Genomic DNA, 26440 nt, shown 5'->3' on the forward strand with positions numbered 1-26440 from the left:
TCCCCTACTGTAGACACCAGTCAGAATAAAGGAATTTCTTCTTCTAGGAATCCCAGAGACAGAATGAGTCTGGAAGTTCTTATAACAGGCAGCAACAATCCATTACAATTAAGAATTTTTTTTTTTTTTAACCTTACATGAACTCACTAGCTTGCCAATATACTAGCAAACACTGGGTAGTTTTATGTTTGAGGGGTTTGTGCTTGACATTTAAATTGCCAGGGGTGGGTGGGGGAGAAGACAGGACTTAAGATTTAAAGAGTAAGTTGAAAACTTCAATGTTCATGGCTAACTTGCAAACTATCTTCTCTCAAATTAAATGAGATTTTCCTTAAGAAAAAACTAAAATGCAGCTTACATTCTTTTAGGTTGATGAGAGTGTATGCAGTAAACAAGAGTGGGCATTTAAAAAGTTCTCTTTGTGGGGCCTCCCTGGTGGCGCAAGAGGTTAAATCTCAACACTATGAAGCTATCAGCAGCAACTGCAGCACAAGTTCTATCCCAGCCAGGGAGTTGACCCACATGGCACAGCAGACCTCTCCTGTTTCCCTTGCTTCTCCCCTCAGTAGTGTATTTCAGTAGATCCACTTGTTCTGCTCCCCACTCTGTCTCTGGTATATCCTCTCACCCTCTGCACCTCTGACCTATATCCCAGTTCTTCTACGTAAAAATAAACGATATCTTCAAAAAAATAAACCTGATGACACATTTGGTAATAAGATATTATGGTAACTTAACCTGATTTAAGATACTCGTTAGAAATTAAGAGTGAATTCTAACAGAGGGATGACTAAGTGATAAAAAACAGAAAATATTTTTAGCAGAAAACTGCTAAAAAGGTTTTTTAAATCTGGGAGTCTGATTTTGTCTTAGTACTGCAAGTATGTCATTACTTAGGAAGACTGCATTCAAGCACAATATTTATGGATTCTCCAATGAGATCACAACTTGCCCAAGAGATACCTTCTATTTACTGGCACTTATGCCCACTGATATATGGCCCTATATTGTTAGTATATGGTGGGACATCAAATTTCCACAAGAGAAGATTTTCTTTTCTTCTTTCCCGGAACATTCTGCTCATTTAACTATTCTGTAAGGTACGCACATGCTTGTTAAGGTTTCTCATCTTCTACAGGCTCGCTGTGGTATTCTGCCACATACAGGCTCTTGTCAATGTTGCTTGGGATAGGTTTAATTTCTGTTCCCAGCTGCTCCTCAATACTTTTCAGGTTGAAGCGATCATCATATGTGATCAAGTTGATGGCTAAGCCAAGATGACCAAAGCGACCTAACGAAAAAAGATTTTAATAAACAAAAAGCTAAGGATCAATGTGCATGATCAAGTCTCTAAGCAATAAAACTAAACAGGATTTATTTCTGTTCAATGCCATTCTGAGTGCAAGAAATTACTTTTCATGGTTTCATACGTATTATAATTTCAGGTTTCATCACCCAAAGTAGTACTCTATTTTACTTTTTTCAAAAGAGAAGATGGATGCTCATTTGTGTCAAAGTTGCCAAAACATACATTAAAGCAGGGCAGTTACATACTGTACCACCTAATTACAAGAGAGAGGTTCTCATTTGTGAATTTTATCTCAAATTAAGCAATCTGTATAGTTTTAACTTAATAAATGCTCTAGAAGAAATACAAACTATTCTTAAGTACTGAAAGAAACTAGTTATAATTCACTGTTTGCATTGTTATCACATTCTTAAACAAAGGAACAAAAATTTAGTGATCAAATGTCTCAAAAAACTTCCATGAAGGAACATTTCCTTCCTTTCCCTCACCTGATCTTCCAATACGATGGAGATAGGTCTCTGCCAGCTTTGGGAAGTCAAAGTTTATCACCACATTCACAGCTTGTATATCAATACCTCGGGTAAACAAATCTAGCAAAAGAAAAAAGTGATCTCCATTGTTATTTTTCCATTTAAAAATGCTTCTTGGTACCTTAATATTCTAACATATTTCTAGTGTAACCCAAGTTTATTTACACTTCATTCAGCAATTCAAATGTATTTGCAAATTACTGGCATGCCTTTTATGCACATTATAGTAAGCAACTTATTGTTACAAGTTACCTTTTTCCAGTCCCAAGAAAGTTTAAAAAAAATTGTCTAGGATTTGCCAATACCTTTTGGATTTGCTTAGCTCTAAACATTTCACCGATGAACCATTTTCCCTTCTACATTACAGGTTCCCAAAGTACAGGAAGCATGTGTCTGTGTATAAATGTTTAATTATGATAAAGTATATATAACACCAAGCAGGGTTGGTTTTTTTTTTTCTTTCTGCATCTGCTAAGTGCCTAGGGTATAGTACACAATTATTGCTAAAAATCAATGAATAGCTGTTTACTGAATAAGTTACAACAAATATTTATTCAGAATTTATAAAGTCACCTCATTTTACAGATTGAAAACTGGCATAAAGATGACTTGCCCAAAATCATATTAAAGATTAAAAATGATAGGATTTGGACTCTAATCTTAAAATTCTAGGAGGCTAGTATCTTCTTCACTAAATCAGGTATTTTATATTTTGAGTATTTCATACTTAAAGGTCTGAACTGCTAACGAACTAAACACAAGTGTATTAATTCAATATATGTACGATCACTTAATTTATCTGTGCACGTACACTTCAATTACTTGTTTTAAAAAAAAAATCCCAAGTTGGGTCTCCCCGGGGGTGCAACAGGTTGAGTGCCATGCTGTGAAGCTGTCCACAGCCTTGGCAGTGAGGGTTCTATCCTGGCCGGCCGGTGAGAATCCCACATGGTGTCACAGACCTCTCCTTTCGTGCCCGCTGCTCCCCTCAGCATTGTATTTCTGTCATCAGCCTGTTCTGCTCCCTGCTCTGTCTCTGGTGAATTCTCTCACCCTCCCGTCTCTGGCCTATACCCCAGCTCTTGTAATATAAAAATAAATAAATCTTTAAAAAAAGGAAAAAAAAAAAAATCCCAGGTTCAGTGCCTCCCTGGTGGCGCAGGGGTCATGCCTCAGCGATATCAAGCTATTGCCAGTCTCTGTGGCCTGAGTTTGATCCCTGGCCAGGGAGCTGACTCACGTGGTGCAGTAGATCTCTCCTGTCTCCTGCTGCTCTCCCTAGCAGTGTATTTTAGTGGATCCACCTGTTCTGCTCCCCATTCTGTCTCTGGGAATCCTCGCACCCCACAACCTCTTGTCTATACCCCAATTCTTATATGCAAAAATAAATCTTCCAAAAAAAAAAAGAAAGAAAAAAAAATCCCAGGTTATTCTCTCTACCAGAAACCTAGTTTAGATTAACCTCATACCAATTCTAATATTATATTCCCAGTGTAGAGCTGGGAGAATACTGAATTTATTTCCTTTGCTCTGACTGCCTGCCTGACTCCCCAATTTGTTATATTTTTTTCTTCATGCAGTGAAATACACCAAAATAAAGACTAGTCTGCTTCTCGAGAAAAAACAGGAAGGACATGATAAATAATTTCCCAAACATAAACAGTTTCTTAACTTAATTTGCATAAGCTATATATAATTCATTCCCATACACTAAAACTACTCAGAAAGCACACACACCCCAAAACCAATATAGAAGGCAGAAATGAGGTATGAGTGATAGAACAAGTCTACAGTTTCAGATATGGGATCTATCTTCAGAAGTTAATTACCATTCTCAACTTCAGAATTTCTATAATTGGTAGTAGGTTGAGCAAGACTATGTCATAAACTCTACCATGTGATGTGGACAAAGCAGAGCAGAATTTAGCAAAACAACGGTTAAAGAAAGAAAAACACTTACCAGTGCAAACAAGATTGCGGCATAAGCCATTTCGGAAATCATGAAACACACGATTTCGATGTTCCTGAAGACAAAGCCATGAATTTGAATTTAATTAAAACCCATACACATGGCCCCTTATGTTTTCCATTGTCATTTCTCCTATCCAAACAATTATTTATACTCAAAATGTTTACACAAATGAGACAAGCCAACCCAATACACATAAGGAAGATGCCAAAAGTTTGGCTAGGGCTGTCAGAAGTCATGACAATTTTTGCTTGAAAAACAAAAAATTTATCATGGCTTTTCAGACAACCTAATATTTACTATTTTAGTTCTATAAAAAAAACTACTTTCCAATCAAAACCAAAAACAAAGACACATACACTGTGACTCTACAGACTCTTTTGTCAAAAGTGATCAATCGAGGGCCTCCCCGGTGGCGAAGCGGTTTAGTGCTGGGCTGCGAAGCTGCCTGCAGCCTCTGCAGCGCAGGTTCAATCCCTGGCCACCGGGCGAGGGTCCCACATGGCGTGCAGACCTCTCCTGCCGGGCCCACCGCTCCCCTCAGCAGTGTGTTTCGTCAGTCTGCCTGTTCTGTGCCCTGCTCTGGCTCTGGAGAATTCTCTCGCCCTCCCACGCTTCTGACATACCCAGTGCTTGTATAAATAAATAAATAAATCTTAAAAAAAAAAAAAAAGAAAAAGAAAAAAGTGATCAATCTAGCATATGCCAAACTGATCTTTTTCAATGCAACATTCTTCCATCCTGAAATACTCCCTTCAGTTTAATATTCATTTCCTGTGGTAATCTTCCATACTAATTGCTTACAATATGGTATCTCATCCATGACATTGTTTCTTTGAAAACCAATTTAATTTCTTAACCCTTCAACCTGGTACAGAAACCACTTTCTTTTCATGAGATTTCATAATGTATACACACGCACACATCCCAAATGCCTCGGTATAATTCTGATTTTGTGTTAAATCAAGTTCTGAAATTTAGAGATTCATCCTTTCCTTTAAAGCAAATAGTAAAGAAAAAAATATATGGGATCAGGAGCAACCTTAATTAAGAATCTAGTTCAGTGTTGCACAACAAAACCTTCTGCAATTATGTAAATGTTCTCTAGCTGTACTTTCCAATGCAGTAGCTATTTGTCATATGTAATGGGACACTTGAAATGATGCTAGTGTGACTGAGGAATTGAATTTTTATTTAATTTTAACTTTTTTTTTTTTAAAGATTTATTTATTTATTCATACAAGCAGTGGGTACAGTCAGAAGTGCGGGAGGGTGACAGAATTCACCAGAGCCAGAGTGGGGAACAGAACAGGCAGATTGACGAAGTACACTGCTGAGGGGAGCAGCAGGCGGCAGGAGAGGTCTGCACGCCATGTGGGACCCTTGCCCCGTGGCCAGGGATTGAACCGGCGCCGCAGAGGCTGCGGGCAGCTTCGCAACCCAGCACTCAACCACTGCACCACCGAGGAGGCCCTAATTTTAACTCATTTAAATTGCCACATGTGACTAATGTTCACTATATTAAATAGCGCAAATCTAGAGATCACCTTCAGAAAGAAGGAAATAATCTCACATCTGTATCATACATCATAGTTTACAAACTACTCACACAGGACCTCCCTGGTGGCACAAGGGGTTAAGTCTCAGCACTATGAAACAATAAGCAGCCACTGCAGCAAGAGTTTGATCCCCAGCCAGGGAGCTAACCCACGTGGCACAGCAGAACTCTCCTGTCTCACCCACTGCTCCTCTCAGGAGTATAGTTCTGTCTGCTCCCCACTCTGGTGAATCTTCTCACCCCCCACAACTCTGACCTACACCCCAGCTTTTGCATGCATAAATTAAATCTTTTAATAAAACCCCACAAAACTCAAACACCTCAATTCTCCTAACAACCTTTTGAGATAAGTACTGTTACCCTTATTTTATAATTAGAAAACTGAACTCCATAAGAGGTTAAAATGAAGGTCCTTCATCTAAGGAATTTTTAAACTAAGGGGATTTGGAGGAGCATTAAAATAAAACAAAAACAATAAATACTTAAGGAAAAAAAAGTTCACACAAGTTTTATATTTATACTCACCTGCCTCATTTTAGCATGGATATAGAAGCAAGAATAACCCAGTTGAGAAATCTTCTTGGCTAGCAATTCAACTCTCTGAGAGGAGTTACAGAAAATGATCGACTGGTTTATCTGAAGCTGAGCATGGGCAGGAGGACGTGAGAAAGAAAAACAGAAACCTTCATTTACTTTGCCAAATAATGAAAATATTGACTGGCAAATAATACATGTTAAAAGCTTGGTTTATGACTTAGAACTGCATGATAACAAAAAGTCTAAAAATTGTGAACACTATGTTTATGTAATAGTGGCAGATAATTTTTTTTTTGCAGATGTTTTAATGTACTTCTATTTCAAGGGCCACATAAATGCCAACGAGAGTAAAACAGTTGATTTTCATTATTTGTGGTTGCTGTTGTCTATACAATTGCTGTCTGTTGTCTATATAGTTGCTGTTAAACATGGAATTTGTGAATACAGAACCACTGCTCACAGGGGAAATTGTTCCTGTGAGCCTCTGGTCATAACATTTTCATCAATACATAATCTCTTTTAATATGTGCTACTGTTTAAAGACAACTTATTTACTCACTGCCAACAGCATTATAACTCATACTTTTATGAATTTTATCTAATACACATTTTTTATGCAGCCTTATTGTGCTGGACAGCACACTGCAAAACTATGCTCATTTAAACAATGAAATCATCAACAGAAACTATGCTGTGGCGAATGTGCATTAGACCATAAAAGGAACATTTGTGTATAGTTTGAGCACTGAAGAAAGACGGCACAGTGTTGCCTTGTTTGACTTGAGCTGGACAGGGGGACTGCTCAAAAATTTTTTGTTATACTATGCATATCCACAATGACTACAAACATACTGGTTTGGGGGTTACAAATATATTTTGTCAATATGTGAATTTGAAAATGAAATACATGCACATGAGTATCTACTGAAAGGTCAAATTATTTCAGAATAAAATTAAAAGTGCCCATGGCTTGTCAATCACACAGTATCGAATTCAGATGAACAAGTTACACTGTTATGTAGGAAAAGCTAAGGATTGTTTTTTATATTTACAGGAGGAAAAAGGATAGAAATGTCTATTTTACTGGAGTTGAGTGATGGAACTAAAGCCTACTACTTACCCTGGAGAAAAGTGTGTTGAGGCAGTGTACTTTTTGGCGCTCAGTTACATAAGCATAGTACTGGGTTACTCCCTTCAATGTTAGTTCCTCCATCAGGTTAATCTCATAGGGTTTCTGCAAATGGGAATTCTGGTGGTGGCGGGGGTTGGAGGGAGAGAAAGAAGTCATATTTAAATGAAAGCAGAGTAAATCTCTTAAAACATATCCTACACATTACTGTCTGATAAACTTTAATGTTTATTTATTTATGCAAACAAGAACTGGGGAGCAGGCCAGAGGTACAGGGGTTAAGAGTATTCACCAGAGACAGAGTGGGTAGCAGTACAGGCGGACCTAGTGAAATACACTGCTGAGGGGAGCAGTAGGTGAGACAAGAGATGTCTGCTGCGCTATGTGGGTTAGCTCTCTGGCCAGGGATTGAACTCATGCTGCAGTGGCTGGTGATAACTTGATAGTGCTGAGACTTTAACCCCTGTGCCACAAGGAAGGCCCTGTCTGATAAACTCTTTTTTTTTTTTTTTTTAAGTTTTATTTACTTATTTATACAAGCACTGGGTACAGTCAGAAGCACGGGAGGATGAGAGAATTCACCAGAGCCAGAGTGGGGAGCAGAGCAGGCAGAAGGACCGAAGTACACTGCTGAGGGGAGCAGTGGGCGGCAGGAGAGGTCTATGCGCCATGTGGGACCCTCCTCCGGTGGCTGGGGAGCAGCCGGGGATCGAACCAGCGCTGCAGAGGCTACGGGCAGCTTCGCAACCCAGCACTCAACCCTGCGCCAACGGGGAGGCCCTGTCTGATAAACTCTTAAGGGATGTATCTCTTTTCAAAATAAATGTGCCACAACTGTCAGGAGACAACCATAAAAAGGGAGAGTTCAGATTTAGTTTTGTAACTAAGTTACAGCTGTACTTTGTATGTAAGAGAATGCTGTAATCAATTTATCTAGCATCAATGGCTATGGCAGTCAAACACCAAAAATTAAAGGGTGAAGAATTTAACCAAATTAATATTATAGCTTAAAAAAATCAATTAATTTATGCATAACAGACCTTCAGCTGAAAAGCCAAAACTTGAAATAATCAGTGTAAAGTATATACTGGTAACAAAATGGGTAAGGGTGTACTAATGGGCAACAGGATGGTACTGCTTTCAAATAGATTTATACTTACCATGAACTTCTGTACACTAAGAGGGAAAGTAGCAGAATATAATAAAATCTGTCTGTTTTTAGGTAGCGTGAGAATAATATCCTCCATTATCTGCACAAAATCCTGTGATAGCAATTTATCTGCCTGCAATACAAAGAAAAAACAAAGAAATAAAGAAATGTCTTAGGTTTTTGGTTAGTAAGGTATCATCCAAGAACATCATTCACCGAATGCTCCTGGGTATAAACATTACATTCTCTACAACACTAGAGGCAGGCCAATGGAACCAAAATAGCTTACTATTAGGTTGTAAGCTACTTTATAGGATTGTTATAAAAATTAAATGAAAAAATATGCAAGTCAATTAACATAGTGAGTAAAAAATGTTTTGTTATTGCTCATACATAAAAACCTGATTTGAATTATAACATCAGCAACCTGATCTAAATGTCTAAAACACAGACCAAATGGGAAGGTAACTTTGTTTTAAAACACCAACACTAATATATGTATACAACGCTGAGGAGTCAAAAGATACAGAGTTGAATAAATTCTTGAAAGGCACTTAGCTGATTAATACATCTAACAGAGACAAAACAAACTAAAAAACAAAAGTACTTGCTAAATGAAGAGTTAGACACATTACATGCTTTTTTAATGGGCATCACTGAATGGAAGAAGACTTAAAACGAACTTGGTTTTGAGGTTATTCAGCAACTCCTCTTCCTGAAAATAAAAACCTAAACTATCTGGCATCCTTAAGAAAGACACATGGCTGAATTATCACAAAAATGCTTATGATCTATTGCCTTTGAAGGACAAAGTATGTATTATAAACAAATTAGTTTGAGCTGACAAGAGCCATGCATTTATTAAAGGTCAAAAACACAAAGTCTCTGCTGTATTCACTAGCAGGTAGAAACAAAGTATAGAAATAGTAACTTTCCAAATGAAGAGACATTACCTCATCCAACACTATCATCTGGACATGATCAACTTTTGCTACTCCTTTCTTGATAAGATCCAGGATTCTCCCAGGGGTAGCTATCACCACGTGCACTATGCAAGATTAGAAAACATTTTCATTAATTTTAGCCTGTACCAAAAGGACATAGTAAAGGTTTATATTTGTTTTATAAGAATCATAGCTATAAAGGTATGAATAACACAAAGAGGCAAAGATGTGCTTTAGGATATGGATTTCCATTTCACCTTATTTGGCTGGCAAATATTTGTCTCATCTTTACATTAGGTGGCCTATATAGTTTCCCAAATCACCTGTTCTAAATAGGAGGTATATACTTCCTTGTTTTAGGACAATCTCTAATGAATAACAAAAGCCACACCAGGCTTGTGTGCAATGGTCTTCAGGAGATTGTTAAATATCATGTGAAATAATTGCAGTGTAAGAGAATAGTAAATAGGGCCTCCCTGGTGGTGTAGGGGTTAAGACTCAGTGCTATCACCACTATGGCCTGAGTTGGATCTCTGGCCAGGGAGCTAACCCACATATGGTGCAGACCTGTCCTGTCTTACCCACTGCTCCTCTCAGTAGTGTATTTCAGTCAATCTGCCTATTCTGTTCCCCATGGTCTCTGGTGAATTCTCTCACCCCCCCGCACCTCTGGCCTGTACCCCAGTTTCTGTATGCATAAATAAATCTTAAAAAGAAAACCAGACTATTTCCAATGTATTTAGTCAATCTCCTCTGACATGTTTCAATTTTGCAGTACAAACCATACTATAGTAAAACAACTCTGCACTTGACCAATTATTTCTTCAAAAAAGGTACTTGAAACACATATTTATAATTTCAAAACATTGTCAAATTGCTCACCTTAAAAGCTGTGTTAATTTATACTCTCATGTTGCAAGATAGCCTATTTCTTCTACACGAACTCTCATTATTACTAGTATTTTTCAGTCTTGTATTAGTTTGCATTTCTCATTTACATTCTAAAGGGTTATCATTAAGGTTGAATATCCATCTATTACTATCAATTTGGTTTTTTTTTCCTGAATGAAAGTCCTATCTTTTATTCATTTCTCTACTGCAATGATTGTTTTTGATTCTTAAAAACAATTTTTAATAAGTTACTGTAAAAAAACACCTATGGCTGAAATTATACTCAAAGGTAGGCCAACTATATCAATCATTTCCTACCTGTGTCATCAAGTCTCATTATGTCATCCCGTAAATTGGTTCCTCCTGTGGTTGCCATCACTTTGGCCCCTCCCATATGTTTGCTGACCTGGATGCAAATTTGACTGACCTGTAGAGCAAGTTCTCTAGTGGGAACAATCACCATTGCTGGAAAATATTAAGTAACAGAAAAAACATTTTCAGAGTTTGAGAAGCTACAGAAACACTGCCCCCTTGCAATCTATACACTGAAACATATTAAAAAGTTGAAAAGGCCTAATTTTGAAAAGCCAAGTAAATCTTTCCCCCCAAAAAACATCTATTAAATGTTCCAGATTTAGACTTTTGCTTAACAATACTGCTATGTAAATCATATACTTATCTTAGTAACAAACATTTAAAAGGTTTTTTTTTTTTAAAAAAGATTTATGTATTTATTTATATAAGCACTGGGTACAGTCAGAAGCACAGGAGGGTAAGAGAATTCACCAGAGCCAGAGCGGGGAACAGAACAGGCAGACTGACGAAGTACACTGCTGAGGGGAGCAGCGGGCGTGGGAGGAGAGGTCTGCGTGCCATGTGGGACCCTTGCCAGTGGCTGGGGATCGAACCGGCACTGCAGAGGCTGCGGGCAGCTTTGCAGTCCAGCATTCAACCGCTGCACACCACCAGGGGAGGCTCTAAAAGGTTTTTTGAAATGATAACCATTTAATTCAAAGCTTACTAGTAGCTAAGATTCAAGAATCTAAACAGGAAAATAGGGCCTCTTTGGTGGCGCAAGGGGTTAAATACAGCACTATGAAGCAATCTGCAGCCTCTACAGCATGAGTTCGATCCCCAGCCAGCCAGGGAGCAACCCACATGGCGAGGCAGACCTCTCCTGTGTGGCCCGCTGCTCCCCTCAGCAATGTGTTTCAGTCAATCTGCCTGTTCTGTTCCCCACTCTGTCTCCGGTGAATCTTCTCACCCCCCCTCATCTCTGGCCTGTACCCCAGCTCTTGTATGCATAAATAATCTTTAAAAAAATAATAAACAGGGCCTCCCCTGGTGGCGCAGCGGTTGAGCGCTGGGCTGCGAAGCTGCCCGCTGCCTCTGCAGTGCCAGTTTGATCCCCGGCCACCGGGGAGGGTCCCACACAGCGCGCAGATCTCTCCTGCCGCCTGCTGCTCTCCTCAGCAGTGTATTTCAATCAGTCTGCCTGTTCTGTTTTCCGCTCTGGCTCTGGTGAATTCTCTCACCCTCCCGCACTTCTGACTGTACCCAGTGCTTGTATAAATAAATAAATAAAATCTTAAAAAAAAAAAAAAAAAGTTCATATTTCTACAAGGAAATGTGCAAATAGCTGCCAGAAGAAAGAATTCAGTTTCTCAATTTATAAAGCAGCAATGTCAGATAGATAATTTAACTTCTCACGATTTTGACTTTCTTATACTTCTTTTGCCTATCTCACTAGAATGTTATCACAATTGTCTAATATACAAAAGTACTAGAGAGATGGAAATTTTTACAAAGTAACCAGGCCAAAGCTGCGAAAACAAAGGGTAAAATACTAATTTCAGCTTATGTAAATTCTGACTTAAAGAAACCATGGTAATATAGTCTACACGGCGCCAGGCTTTAAACTTTAAACCACAATTTTTAGTTTAAACAAATAACTACCTTGTATATTGTCCTTCTTCAGGTCTAGCCGTTCAAGTAAGGGAATGAGGTAGGCACCGCTCTTGCCTGTTCCATTTTTTGCTCTAGCTAAAATATCCCTACCAGATAAAGCAATGGGAATGCTCTCCTCCTGAAAGAGACAAGATAATGCAAATTACTTAAGAAGAAAGATAATACTTAAGTTAATTCTTTTCTAAAATACACTGAAGGTATACTATACCTCTTCGTATTACTTTTAAGTATTTTACGTATGCATTTCACAAAACTAAAGATCACGTAAATTAAGCCAGGAAATCCACATCAACCAATATTTACCAGAACTACTCACAGGATGCATATTAAATTGCATCCCAATGTAATAAAAACCACTTTGATTATGTGTGTGTATGTGTGTTAAGAAAGTAAGCAGCAACAAGAAAAAGAATAAAAATGAGGAGTGGGCCTCCCCCATGGTGCAGCGGGTTGAGTGAAGCGCTGTGAAGCTGTCCGCAGCCTTTTTTGCAGTGCGTTCAATTCCCAGCTGGCTAGGGAGATACCCACATGGCGTGGCAGACCTCTCCTGTCTCGCCTGCTGCTCCCTTCAGCAGTGTTTTCAGTCTGTCTGCCTGTTCTGCTTCCAGCTCTTCTCTGGTGAATTCTCTCACCCTCCCGCACCTCTGGCCTGTACCCCAGTTCTTGTATAAATAAATAAATCTTTAAAAATAAAATAAAATAAAAATGAGGAGTAACTTGGGCTGACACAAATAGGACTTGAATGTAAAGAGGGAAAAAAATCAATTTCACAATCAAAAATTAGAAAAACTGAACTATATATGATGAGACTGGATGAAAAATTTTAGTTTAAAAAAAAAAAAAAAGAAAAGAAAAATTTTAGTTTGGCCAACCCTAATCCTTACACAAAAGAGAAATAGATGAGAGATATTTAGTCTCAGGCCCTATTTGAAATTTATCATTTATTATATTATATAAACCTCCAGTGTCTGCTCACAGCCAACTTCTCTCTTCTGAAATGTGCTCAAAGGGGACTCAATTCTATTCCAGTTCACACCCATGGTCACACCACTGAGGATGACTCCTCATTTTCATATTTAGTTTACTATGTTATGTGTGTTGCAGAAAGTTAATAGTATTTCCTATTAACTCAGGGCAAATTCCCTAGACAACAGTTACTGAAAATTAAACACACACATACAGAGAGAAATTAAACAGGGAGAACAGGTGTAAACATGGAAGCAGAACATTTCTATTTCTAAAACTGAAATTTTTAATTTTTAAAACTAAATAGAAAAGAAATTCACAATCACTATAATAATGAATTCTTAAGTCTGAGTTAACGACCAAAAAAAATTTCTCTTTTAAAACTATTATGGTAGAAATAGCTAAATTATAATAGTATTATGATTTCCATTCCTCACCATGAGACTCATTCTACCTAGAACATGAATCACAGGGTCAAATGAGTTCTATATAGTTGCCAAAATTATGAAAATGGCCCAGTGACAATCTGTTCTTATCTTGTTCATACATCTAGCATTAAACAGTTCACTTAGCGAGAAAACAGGCTTAAGAAAATCCAGGTTTTGAACCTTAAGTTTTAACCTCTTCCCTACTACTCTGAATCAATTCTGTTAATCTTCAGTTGTTCTGGGGACCCATTATCCCCAAGGGTACATTCTTTTAAAAAAAAAAAAAATTATTTATGCATACAAGAGCTGGGGTACAGGCCAGAGACATGGGTAGGGTGGGGGTGAGAGGATTCACCAGAGACAGAGTGGGGAACAGAACAGGCAAACTGACCAAAGTACACTGCTGAGGGGAACAGCGGGCAAGTCAGGAGAGGTCTGCTGCACCATGTGGGTTGCTCCCTGGCTGGCCGGGAATCGAACATGTGCTGCAGTGGCTTTGGATAGCTTCACAGGTTGCGTCCTAACCCTTGCGCCACCAGGGAGGCCCCCTGTCAAGGGTACATTCTTTTCTATGTTTTTTAAACAGGTTACCTGGACACTATTCAGTTCTACGGAAAAGGGGGAAAAAAAGGGGGGCTGCGTGGTCTCTAGGCATCTCTTAATGATTTTCTGGGTTAAATCCTTTGTAAGTGTGAAACTCTTGAACAAAATGAGGTAGGGTAGAATTAGACTTCGGTGTCCTAATTCCCATCTGAGTTCACCTTTTGACTTAAGACCACTGACTTCTATTCCTGTTCTTTGATAGAGCTTATATATATGCCTTATACAAAATAAGCCAGTCTGTAAGTTAAGACATACTGGTATTTTGTATTATATGTTGGCAATTATAACCAGCAATCAGAGAATTCAGCATATCTACACTGTCTGTCACCACTATTTCCTAGATTAAGAAATAGGAAGTAAGAAAATTCAAGTCAGGTTCAAATTGCTTTGGAAATCTCAGGGAGCAGCCAGAGAGAAGAGAAAGAAACTGAAATGTATTTAACAACATACAGTATGCTGGGCACTATCCTAAGTACTTATAGATTCTATGCTATTTATATCCTCTCAAGTTATGTACTTTATTTTTTACAATAGACAAATGGATCTTCAGATATTATTTTGCCCAAAGTCACAAAGCAAGAAATACTAGAAATCAGGATTTGAACTTAGTTCTCCAAATAATGTGTAATGTAGGTAAAGATGTGGAGAAGCTGGAATCCTTACACTGCTAGTGGCAATGTATAGGCACTATGGAAAACAGGTTGGCAGTTTCTCAAAAGGTTAAACATAGTTACCATATTAACCAGCAATTCCACTGCTAGATAGGGGCCAAAAAATAATGAAAACATCTTCAAGCAAAAACTTGTAAATAAATATTCATAGTAGCACTATTTGTAATAGCTAACAATGGTAACAACCCAACCAATTAACGAATGGGTAAGCCAAAGGGTAGAGCCACGTAATGGATTATTCAGCAGTAAAAAGGAAGTACTGATACACGCCACAACATGGATGATCCCTAAAAACATATTATATCAAAGAAACCTACACAGAAGAACGTATGTAGTATGATTCCAGTTATATGAAATGTCCAGATTAGGCAAACCCATAGACATAAGTAGTAGATTAGTGGCTGCTTAGGATAAAGGATGAAATTTGAGGAATGATTGCTAAGAGTTTCTTTTGGGGGCAATGAAAATGTTCTAAAATTGATTTTAATCACAGTTATATAATGTAAATATACTAAAACCCACTGAATTATATATTTAAATGTATGACTTGAGAGATGTGATTTACATCTTAAAACTACAAAAGAACAAAACCCATCACCCACAACCTTAGCGCTGAGCTTCCAAGTCCATGATTTACTATCAGGTCTAGGGACTGATCCAATTTACATTTGCTGTGTTTTAGTTACCTTACTATCCCTTTTCCTTTCCTAGTAGCACCCTTAAATTCCTTCTCAGGAACTGTATCTCCCCACCCCAATGGAGAGACTAGCCAACTTGCTCAACCAAGTGGCAGAAATTGACCGATATCAGAGCAAATGAACACTCGAGAATTTAAATTGTTTTAGTGTATCCTAGGATAATAGCTTCCTAACTCCTTCAGAGATGCCTCATTTCTTGGCCAATTCCAAGTGTTTCCTAGACTCTATTTAAATCGTGTATATTCCTAACATTCCATAAATAATATTTCATTTTGCTTAAGGTAGTTTCTATCACCTATAACCATCTTACAAAAGTATGGTAGTTCAAGTTCAAAATTCTCCAATTAGTTGCTCTACTTTTGAGAGTCAACCTAATTTCAAGAATTAAAATTTCAGGGGCCTCCCTGGTGGTGGTTCAGGTGTTAAAGTCTCAGCGCTATCAAGCTATTGCCAGTCACTGCAGCATGAGTTTTATCCATGGCCAGGGAGCTAACCCACATGGCCCAGCAGACCTCTCCTATCTCACCCACTGTTCCCCTCAGCAGTGTATTTCAGTAGCTCTGCCTGTCCTGCTCCCTATTCTGTCTCTGGTGAATCCTCTCCCTGTACCTCTGGCCTACACACCCCAGTTCTTGTATGCATAAATAAATAAACCTTAAAAAAAAATTGAAATTTCAGTATTAAGAATTTTAATTTCAGAAGAAAAATATATGGGTACTTGGCAAGAAGTAGCAATGGCTATCACAGGTATTTACTGCTATCTATAAACAAGGAGATGGACGGTAACTTCAAAACTAGTATCTCTAACTTAATGAACACATCTCAATTTTTCCTTAGTAACCAATGGGGAAATATGCTGCATTTAAAGACTTTTTGAGAAGAATTTAGAAAATCAGTGCTTGAAAGTCATAATAAAATGTTATCAGGAGGAATATTTGTAAGAGGACTTATATTAATAAACCATTATTTACAGTTTATAATATACTATTAATGCTTATTAGACCCGGATGGCAAAATTTCTCAAAATAATTTGAGATTCCTGACCGACATGAAATTTTGTTGCCAACATTAAAGAAATTCCATGTTTCCCTCAACAGTAGACTATCTGCCATTTCATCACCTTACGTAAGTCTTCAAAACTTATGCTTGTGTTCTGGAAACAGCAAGAGTTGTCATCACTCAATTACCTCAAATTAATATAATGTTTCACAACATAAAGAACAACAATAGATTCAGAGACTGTTCAAGTAAGTCTGTATTCCTATAAAGTGCTGCCTTTAGAACAGCAAAGTCATAACCCAAACAAACCCCAAATACCTGACTGTTGAATTGAGGTTACCAGAAGGGGACTATGTGGAACAGGGATAAAGGAAGGAGGGGACTCAATGGACTATGGTGGATTATAGTTGCTGTGGTGGTGCTGGGTGGCTGGGTAACAAACATCTGAAGAGGTGTGAACCTAAACCAACGTTAGCTCAGAAAAAAAAAAAAAAAAAAAAAAAAAGGCTCAAACTAGATGACTGCATCAAAGAAAGACGTGTGGGAATGATCTGCAGTACATGTGTTTTCAGGGTGTCTTCTTTGGAGAGCAGTTTTAAGTGCCTCATCTTCCAATGTTATAACCAAACTGTAACTGAGTTTCATCTCCTAGAAAGATTCAAATACAGAAGACTCACCTCTCTGACCAAGAAGGTTTTTATATTTATTGGGGGGGGGGGGTTTTGTAAGGGGGGGATTGCCTGGATAAAACTGTAACTATGTACTAGAAAGAAAAAGAAACATTTGGGGATTTGGGGGAAGGGAGGATAACAAGGAGAAAAGGTAGATATAAATATAATGCAGTTATTCATGAAGTTAGATTTTAATAGAGGATTTCTGAATTCATTTTTTTAAAAAACCCTAGTTTTTAAGCTGAATGACACAGTATCTTGTTTTCCATGAATTCTTAGGTGAAAAGGCAATGTGAATAATGGTCTAAGGTATCTAAAATAATACTTCATATAGTGTTTTGCTATTTAAAAATTTTTAAAATAAACTTATAACAATAAAAACTGGAAATAATTTATTACTTCCACTTTACAGAAAATGGTAGATGTCAGATTGGCTAAATGGCTAGAGTTAATTGCCTATATATGCTTCACCAACAGTCAGAGTGCTATTAACAAAGTCAATTTTACATTATTATATAAAAGTGGGCGGTAAGAGTCAACAAGGGTATAGTAAAAATTAAGTTTGCAAAATGAATTACACTTCTTTTTGGACAAAACTGTATGAAATAACTCGACATCTACTGAGAATTTATCAAATACCAGGCACTGTACTAGACTCAATTTCAATGTTTAACACACATTCTCCACATCAACTTCATGATATATACTATTACCTCAATTTTATGGGCCAGGAAACTGAGGGTTGAAGAGCTATCCCAAATAATCAATTTAGAAAGGATTAGAGTAGGGATACAAGATGGGTGGTCTAATGGCAAGGATAATAACCTTAGCTTTCTAGTGTGGGTTCACCTAAGACAGATGTTAATGTTACTTCCATCAAAGAATTATAAATACAACCAAACATTTGAGGATCTATTTCCTGCCATGCACCTTGCGAAGAACTGGAGATACAAATATGAAAGACACTGTACCACCTATAGAACAGTTCTCATAAAACTTTTCATTCCTGGGGCCTCCCTGGTGGTGCAAGGGTTAAGCACCGCACTATGAAGCAATCCACAGCCTCTGCAGCATGAGTTCAATCCCCACCCGGCCAGGGAGCAACCCACATGGCGAAGCAGACCTCTCCTGTCTTGCCCGCTGCTCCCCTCAGCAATGTGTTTCAGTCTTCCGGTTCTGTTCCCCACTCTGTCTTTGGTGAATCCTCTTACCCCCCACATCTCTGGCCTGTACCCCAGCTCTTGTATGCATAAATAAATCAATCTTTAAAAAACAACACTTTTCATCCCTATAGATAAAATAGACTAACATGAACTACATTATAGAAAAGTAGATTACTAAGTGTTTATAATATCTTAATTCAAATTGCCTACCTGATGATGTCTAACCTACCTTGATACCTTCTCTAGCTATAAAAAATGTTTTTTCAGTTCATCCACAAAGGTACTCTTTGTTAATCACTATGTCAATATTCTCTTCTTAGAACATGGATCACTTTTTCCAAGTTGTTCCATCTTCCCCTAATGACTACATATATGTGCAATTTTAATTTTCAATTACACTGAAATGCGTACAGTTAGCTCTCTGTCTTACCAGACCCCGAGAGCAGGAATACTTGTCTTGTTCATCACAAAATCCCCAATGTCTAAACTTTCTAGACCACTCAGTACTTGTTTGCTAAATGAAAAAGTACTCAGAAATGTGGCAGTTTGTCCTTAGTAGAGTTTGCGTTTAGCAGCTTCATCAACTGAAAGGCAGCAAACATTTAAGTATGTGCATGTATGTGTGTACGCACATACATACTTAACATATATTTCCTAGCCCTTTCTGTTGAAAAGGTCAGATGCATCTAGAGTTCAGATCTTATCTCTACTACTACTCCCTACTAAATGGAATCAGGATTCCTAAAAACGGCTGATTCTAAGACTGGGGCAGAGTGTTGGGCATCATTATATGCCCCCCCCCCAAAAAAAAAGGAAGAAAAATGAAGGAGAAGGGGTAGTAAATAGATGGAGCACAGAGGACTTCTAGGATAGTGAATGAACCTATGCTGTATGATACTATAATGGTGGCTACATGTCATTTTACCTTTGTTTAAACCCATTGGATATATCACATCAAGAGTGAACTCTAATGTGAACTATGATAACTTAGGTTTATTAGTTGGAACAAATGTAGATTTATTAGTTTTAACAAATGTATCACTTTTGTGGGGGAGTTGATAATGGGGGAGGGGCATAAGTAGGGGTAGGAGATTATGGGAAATTTCTTTATCTAAAGGTGAAAAACAAAACAAAAAAGGAGTACATCACAAAACAGGAACCAGCTTGAAGGTGCTCATAATGGCCAAATCTGAAACAACTTAAACACAAGAATAACACGGGTGTGGGTGTGTGTGTGTGTGTGTGTGTGTGTAGGAATTCATGAGTCTCTTGAATTTATTCAAATAAACGTGGTAGGAGTGCTAGAGCTGGGAGTTCATAGTAAAGTTTAGATTAGATTATGTAAGAATCATCAAGGGAGGAAACTGATGAAAGTAGGAGGCTATCTGTCTGGTACTGCCCACCGACTGCTTATTATAGTTTCAAGGGAGGAAGAAAGGAATAATCATACAGTAGAAAACCACCTTGACAGGGTAATCAAAATTAAAATCATCAATGAAGAAGAATCGATGGGTAATGTTTATACCTCTAAATGTGATACCCAGAGGAGGCCATAACATGAGTTCTGCCAGTATTCTGGCTAAGAACTTGAATCTAATCCTATGGAAACATCAGACAAATGAAAAATGAAGACTATTATTAGAAAAAGGCAGGAGCCTATATTTTTAAAATGTCAATGTCATAAAAGACAGGAGAAATGCTCATGATCAAAAGAGGTTAAAAAGACAAAAGAACTGGGCCTCCCTTGGTGGCACAGCAGTTGAGCGCTGGGCTGCGAAGCTGCCGGCAGCCTCTGCAGCGCCGGTTCAATGCCCGGCCACAGGCAAGGGTCCCACATGGCATGACAGACCCTCTCCTGCCGCACCCACTGCTCAGCAGTGTGTTTCGTCAGTCTGCCTGTTCTGTTCCCCCCTCTGGCTCTGGTGAATTCTCTCAACCTCTCATGCTTCTGACTGTACCCAGTGCTTGCATAAATAAATAAATCTTAAAAAAAAAGAGAGACATAAGAACTATATGCACTACCTGATCCTAGGATGGATCATGTACAGGTGATAAAACAGTGATAATAAGGACATTTTGGAGTCAATCAAAAATTAGAATACAAATGACAGAAGAGATCAAGCTATTAATGTTAAAATCACTGAAGGTTAACTGTACTATAGACATACAAGAAAATATTCCTATTATTAGGAAATACACATTAAATATTTAGAGAGAACGATGATTTTGAAAGAGCATTTAAAAGGTGTGAAGAGATAGTATGTGTGTATGCAACACTAGTTCATTCTATCATTCCCACACATTAAAAGTAATGTCGAGGGCCTCCGTGGTGACACACGGATTAAGTCTCAGCACTATGAAGCTATCCGCAGCCACTGCAACTTGAGTTCAACCGTAGCCTGGGAGCTAACCCACATGGCGCAGCAGACCTCTCCTCTTTTGCCCGCTGCTCCCCTCAGCAGTGTATTTGCCTATTCTGCTCTCCACTATGTCTCTGGTGAATCCTCTCAAGCTCCCCAGACCCCGCACTTCTGTCCTACACCCCAGCTCTTGTATGCATAAATAAATCTTAAAAAAAAAAAAAAAAAGGTAGGGCCTCCCTTGTGGCGCAGGGGTTAAAGACAGAGTTATCAAGCTACCACCAGTCACTGTAGCATGAGTTCTATCCCTGGCCAGGAAGCAATCTACATGGTGCAACAGACCTCTCCTGCCTCATCCACTGCTCCCCTCAGCAGTGTATTTCAGTGGATCCACCTGTTCTGCTCCCCACACCCAGTGGATTCTTACACCCCAGTTCTTCTATGCATTGAAAAAATAAAGACGTCATTAAAAAAAAAAAGTCTAACTTATTACATATGAGATTAAAATAGGAGAAACGAACCTGAATAGGAGATGGCTTTTCCCAGCCCATTTCAAAAATTCCCATCAGTAACTCCCGTTTCAAACAGTAATCTTCAAACTCATTTCCTTTTGTGGAGGTCACATCCTAATCAAATGAACAAAAGAATAAAAATGTAACTGTGTTCCTTTGGTAGTTAGCATGCTTAAGAAAGTTTGAGAGGCTAACTCTTTATCTACCCCATTTAAAATATCCAATATATGCAGTAGCTCTCTATCTTGATTTATTATTTCAACTATTCCTGAAGAATAAGGATCCTCTCTTAACATACACAAGTCATTTAAAAACTATGCATTGGGAAAAGGCAACCCTGTGGCCATTTTTTCTAAAAAATGTACGCAACACCATTATTTTTACATAGGTATCATGCTACGAATTGCAAATTACAAGATGAAAAGTTAAACCCACCTAACGCCACCACTTATTGTCTACAAATATCCTAGTCTAAACCAGGGTTTTTCAAGCTCAGCACTATTGACATGAGGGGTCAGAAGTCTTTGTTATAATGTAAGGAATTGTCCTGTAGCATGCTCCCATTCATAACCAAAAATGTATCCAGCTATTGCTAAATAGCTAAATAAATGCCCCTATGGACAAAAGTCACTTTTACTTGACAACACGAGGCTAAAAGAATTAACCTCTCAGCTTCCATTTTTCTATCTGCAAAATGGGGATAATATCCTTACATCTTATAGCACTGCTAGAAACGAAAGAGAATTTTGAGAAAAAAAGCCTTGAAAACCACAAAAGTATTCCATAAATTAGGTAATATTACAAATGCATTAACACAATATAAACAGACATTATATCACTATAATTTATAATTCCTCCAAAATATAGTGGAAATTTTTGGCAATTCATCAAATATAATCTACACCATTTGAACTTAAAAATTAACAGTGTTTACTGTTATTATAAATAACAATCTCACTTTTAGTTTCCACAATAAACTTACCGAAGTTTTGATTCTTAGATCCTTTGGAGGGAGTTTTAAAGTCTTTTTCCAGTCATCACCAGGTCTAGAGAGAATACAGTAAAATTGAAGTATCAGAATTCACAGTATTACCATTTAATTCAAAGAGTCATCTCAATAATTAAACTTTGAAAGTCACAATCAGTTTAATATATTGCCATTCACTTAAAAACATAGTTAACAAAAACACTTTAGAAAAACTTCTTAGAATAATCTAGAGAGGATAAATTTTAAAAATCAAGAACAGATGCAAACAGGAATCCAATCTATTAAGAGAAGTAGTATAGGGGTCTCCCTGGTGGTGCAAGGGGTTAAGATGTAACCTATGAAGCAATTCACAGCCACTGCAGCAAGAGTTCGATCCCAGGCCAGGGAGCAACTCACATGGCGCAGCAGATCTCTCCTGGCTCGCCTGCTGCTCCCCAAGGCAGTGTATTTCAATCTGCCTGTTCTGTTCCCCACTCTGTCTCTGGTGGATACTCCCAGCCCCCACGCCTCTGGCCTGTACCCCAGTTCTTACATGCATAAATAAATCTTTAAAAAAAAAAAAAAAGCAGTATATAGTGTTATTGATATCACAACCGGTAACTCCTAAGTTTGACTAACACAGTATGTTTGTGTATAACTTTAAATTAGTTGCCAGAATTTAAAAATTAAAGAGATGGGTCCTTTCTGGTGGCGCAGGCAGTTGAGCGCAGCGCTGTGAAGCTGTCCGCAGCCTCTGCAGTGCCGGTGCAATCCCTGCCGGCCTCGGTGCAATCCCTGCCGGCCTCGGAGCAACCCACATGGCGAGCAGACCTCTCTCCTGTCTCGCCCGCTGCTCCCCTCAGCAGTGTATTTCATCAGTCTGCCTGTTCTGTTCCCCGCTCTTGTCTGGTGAATCCTCCCACCCTCCTGCACATCTGGCCTGTATCCCGGTTCTTGTATAAATAAAAAAAATAAATCTTTAAAAAAAAAAATAATAAAAATTAAAGGGATTTCGGGCCTCCCTGATGGCACAGGGGTTAAAGTCTCAGTGCTACCAAGCTATCACAAGCCACTACAGCATGATTTCTACCCCTGGCCAGGGAGCTAACCCAAATGGCACAGCGGACCTCTCCTGTCTTGCCTGCTGCTCCCCTCAGCAGTGTATTTCAGTAGATCTGCCTGCTCTGCTCCCCACTCTGTGCCTGACCTCTGGCCTACACCCCAGTTCTTGTATGCATAAATAAAAATAAATCTTTAAAAAAATAAAAATTAAGAGATTTCACGCAAAAGACCACATTTTCTGGGTTTTCTGAAAAAAACTAGAAGCTTTAGCAACACTGGTTCCAAATTTCCATATAGCTACTTTCACAGAGTTTAATAACTGAGTTTAAAAAATTCCTTTAAAAGGGACAAGTATACACTCATTCAACACAGTCTCCTATAGGCAACTGAGTCTATAACTTCCGGTTGCTAATTAAAAAATTAAGGGCTCTGAAAGTTTCAGACCTAAATTCAAGCCCTGACTCCACTACTTACTAGTTCTGTGACCTTGCAGCAGTTTTCTAAAACTTCATTCTCTTATATGTAAAATGGGTTAAGAATTTTATCAAATCATTTACATAAAGCACTTTGCACAGTGTCTGACAAAATAAGAGCTCATTATTAACTGTTAATAAACATCTCAATCTTTCTCACTGGGGATGCCTGAAATCAAGAACGAGAATAAAAACAAAGAAAATACAATAAAAACATTTCTCTTCATTAGGTAAAAGCTTCAATATAATAAAAAAATCTCAGAGAAAATGGTCAAGAAAGCAATGTTTTTAAATAAGAAACTTTAAGTAAGTTTTTACTGATTTGATGAATTTTCATATAATTAGAGCTCCTAAAACATCTCAAGAGTCTTGATTAAAAAAGATGAATACTTATTTTACTGAAAGTTAGGGCTTACATAAGAGGCTCTACTGCAGGTTAGGTTTGTTACCAATGCTACTAGAACATTTCACCTTAGCCTATACAAGTTTCTCTGGAAAAATGACAGTTGAATGTCCTGTCGACCAGCTTGCCTATCAAATTCAACAAATAAAAAAGAACAAGACACAAATACAAAATCCTGCCCGCAAGATTGCTAGGAGGTAAAAACAATTTAAAATGAGAAAATGATGAGATTAAATAGTATCAACAGAAGAGTAGATGGGATCTAGAAGGCCTCATGGAAGAGACAAACCAAACTAAAATTTACATAAACAACAAATGAAAAGAAACGATTTATCCCAGGAAAATTAAGAAAAAAAAAAAATCCATTATTATTTCAAAAAGAATTAGAAAATACTCTTATGACATGGAGGAGTAAAAAATGAAACCCTGAAGTATATAGACATGTAAATGACTAACAGAAAGTTTATTTCTATCCTAAAGATTAAAAATAACCATAATATTGCTCACCTATTTATATTTTGTCAAGATAAACTGTAATTTACAAAAAATTTTGATTTCTGCATTAATTAAAACATTCACCTTAAAAATAATATGCCAGTTCTCCCTAGTGACCAATTGTACCTGCTGATACAATTATACCAATTGTATCAAGTCTTACAATTAACTAGAGAACCACAAAGCAGCAACACCTATATGATAATCTGGTAGTTATCTTTGTTTAGGAAGTGCTTTTCAAGCATGGATATGATATAGATCACAATAATACACACCTTTTAAATCCGGGAACTAATTTCATCATGTGAAAAGATTTCTAGAGGTTAAGTCAACTTATATGGCTAGATTCTTAATAATAAAGCCAAACATCAAATGGGATTGAGTCTTAAACCGAGAATCTTAAAGGGCATCAACTTAAATTTTCTAGTAATCCTTAGAGTGACAGCTACCATTCAAATAACTTAAATCATATAAAGATAAAAGTCTATAAGCTTTCGGGCCTCCCCGGTGGCGCAGTGGTTGAGCGCTGGGTTGCGAAGCTGCCGGCGACCTCTGCGGCGCCGGTTCCATCCCTGGCTGCTCCCCGGCCACCTGAGGAGGGTCCCACATGGCGCGCAGACCTCTCCTGCCGCCAGCTGCTCCCCTCAGCGGTGTGCTTCGGTCTTTCTGCCTGCTCTGCTCCCCGCTCTGGCTCTGGTGGGTTCTCTCGCCCTCCCGCGCTTCTGACTGTACCCAGTGCATGTATAAACAAATAAATAAATAAAACATGCCTCTTAAAAAAAAAAAGTCTATAAGCTTTCAGATTTAAAAGAAAAAATATTCTGTATTAAGATGAGACTCCTAAAAAGTTGTATCAACGAAGGGACTTGGAATTATTCAGAGAGAGATATATATGCTTCCAAAAATTCAAAATTTCTGAGTTCCCTGATATGGAAGTACTCATTATTGTGTGTGTAAAAGGAGGGGGGAAAAAAAAACACCTCAATTTTAAAAAAAGTAGAAAAGCAGAGACCTGTAAGTTAAAGGATAAATTTTCTCAGTATGATTAGAGTTTAGAAGGTTTGGCAAGTATTTAAAATTAAAACTTGAAGTTGGGGGCCTCACTGGTGGTGTAAGGGGTTAAGCACAATGCTGTGAAGCTATCTGCAGCCTCTGCAGCACAAGTTTGATCCCCGAGTTCAAACCCTGGTCAGGGAGCTACACAGATGGCGCAGCAGACCTCTCCAGTCTCACCCGCTGCTCTCTTCAACAGTGTATTTCGGTCAGTCTGCCTGTTCTGTTCCCCATTCTGTCTCTGGTGAATCCTCTCACCCCCTGCACCCACCGCTAGCCTGTACACCCAGTTCTTACATGTATAAACAAACAAATCTTTAAAAAAAAAAAAAAAGCTTGAAATTGGGTTTAACTGCCATTCAAACCAGAAAACAATGTTGTTAGGAAAAAACTGTACCGGCAAAAACAGGACGAATCTTATCATTTCATTCATGTATAACAAGCTCAGCTAATAACTTCTACACTGAACTAATTATGAAATCCATAAATGTTTAATAAAAATCTGCACAAAATACATGTAATCTGTACCTATGATCATTACTTAATAAATTTGAATTAATTATGACAGAAATACATTATTGCAAATAACTGCTGGCCATAAAACAAAGTCATCTGTCCCCTGTAATCCAAATGGTTAAATTAAGGTATAAAGTAGTCAACAATAAAATAACAAAAAGAAATCTCCTGGTCCCCCCCACCCCAATATGTGTATTATTTATTCTAGCACTTACTTAATAGTGGTGGTCATACTCTGTGCTTGCTGCTGAGTGCCATTATTGATTGTGTTGGTGTTTTTCAGCTGGTTCATCTGTTGCTGTGTCTGTGTGCCCCCTCCTCCGGGGCCACCACTAGGCTTCACAGGGCCCCTCAGCTGACCATTTTGACTGGATAGACCCATTATAACAGGGTTCTCTGTTCTGGCCGTGCTCAT

General features: G+C 38.1%; 1 protein-coding gene across 5 annotated transcripts; it reads right to left on the bottom strand.

Annotated features, from left to right (window-relative positions):
• Positions 1-1115: 1115 nt before the first annotated feature.
• Positions 1116-26440, bottom strand: DDX6 (DEAD-box helicase 6; the record flags this gene model as incomplete). 5 transcript variants are annotated; one of them, XM_084248683.1, is made up of 12 exons in its annotated part: positions 1116-1291; positions 1798-1899; positions 3800-3863; positions 5892-6008; positions 7024-7152; positions 8193-8315; positions 9136-9230; positions 10336-10482; positions 11974-12100; positions 21066-21170; positions 22039-22102; positions 26241-26440. In XM_084248683.1, the coding sequence occupies 12 exons, from the start codon at positions 26438-26440 to the stop codon at positions 1116-1118; spliced, it is 1449 nt and encodes a 482-aa protein (XP_084104809.1). The 5 variants fall into 5 exon arrangements, with proteins under 5 accessions (XP_084104809.1, XP_084104808.1, XP_084104811.1 ...); XM_084248682.1 differs by having other exon boundaries at positions 11974-12103; XM_084248685.1 differs by lacking the exon at positions 10336-10482 and having other exon boundaries at positions 11974-12103.

The sequence above is a fragment of the Talpa europaea genome (genome assembly GCF_964194135.1).
Source record: "Talpa europaea genome assembly, chromosome: 12".
NCBI lineage: Eukaryota > Metazoa > Chordata > Mammalia > Eulipotyphla > Talpidae > Talpa > Talpa europaea.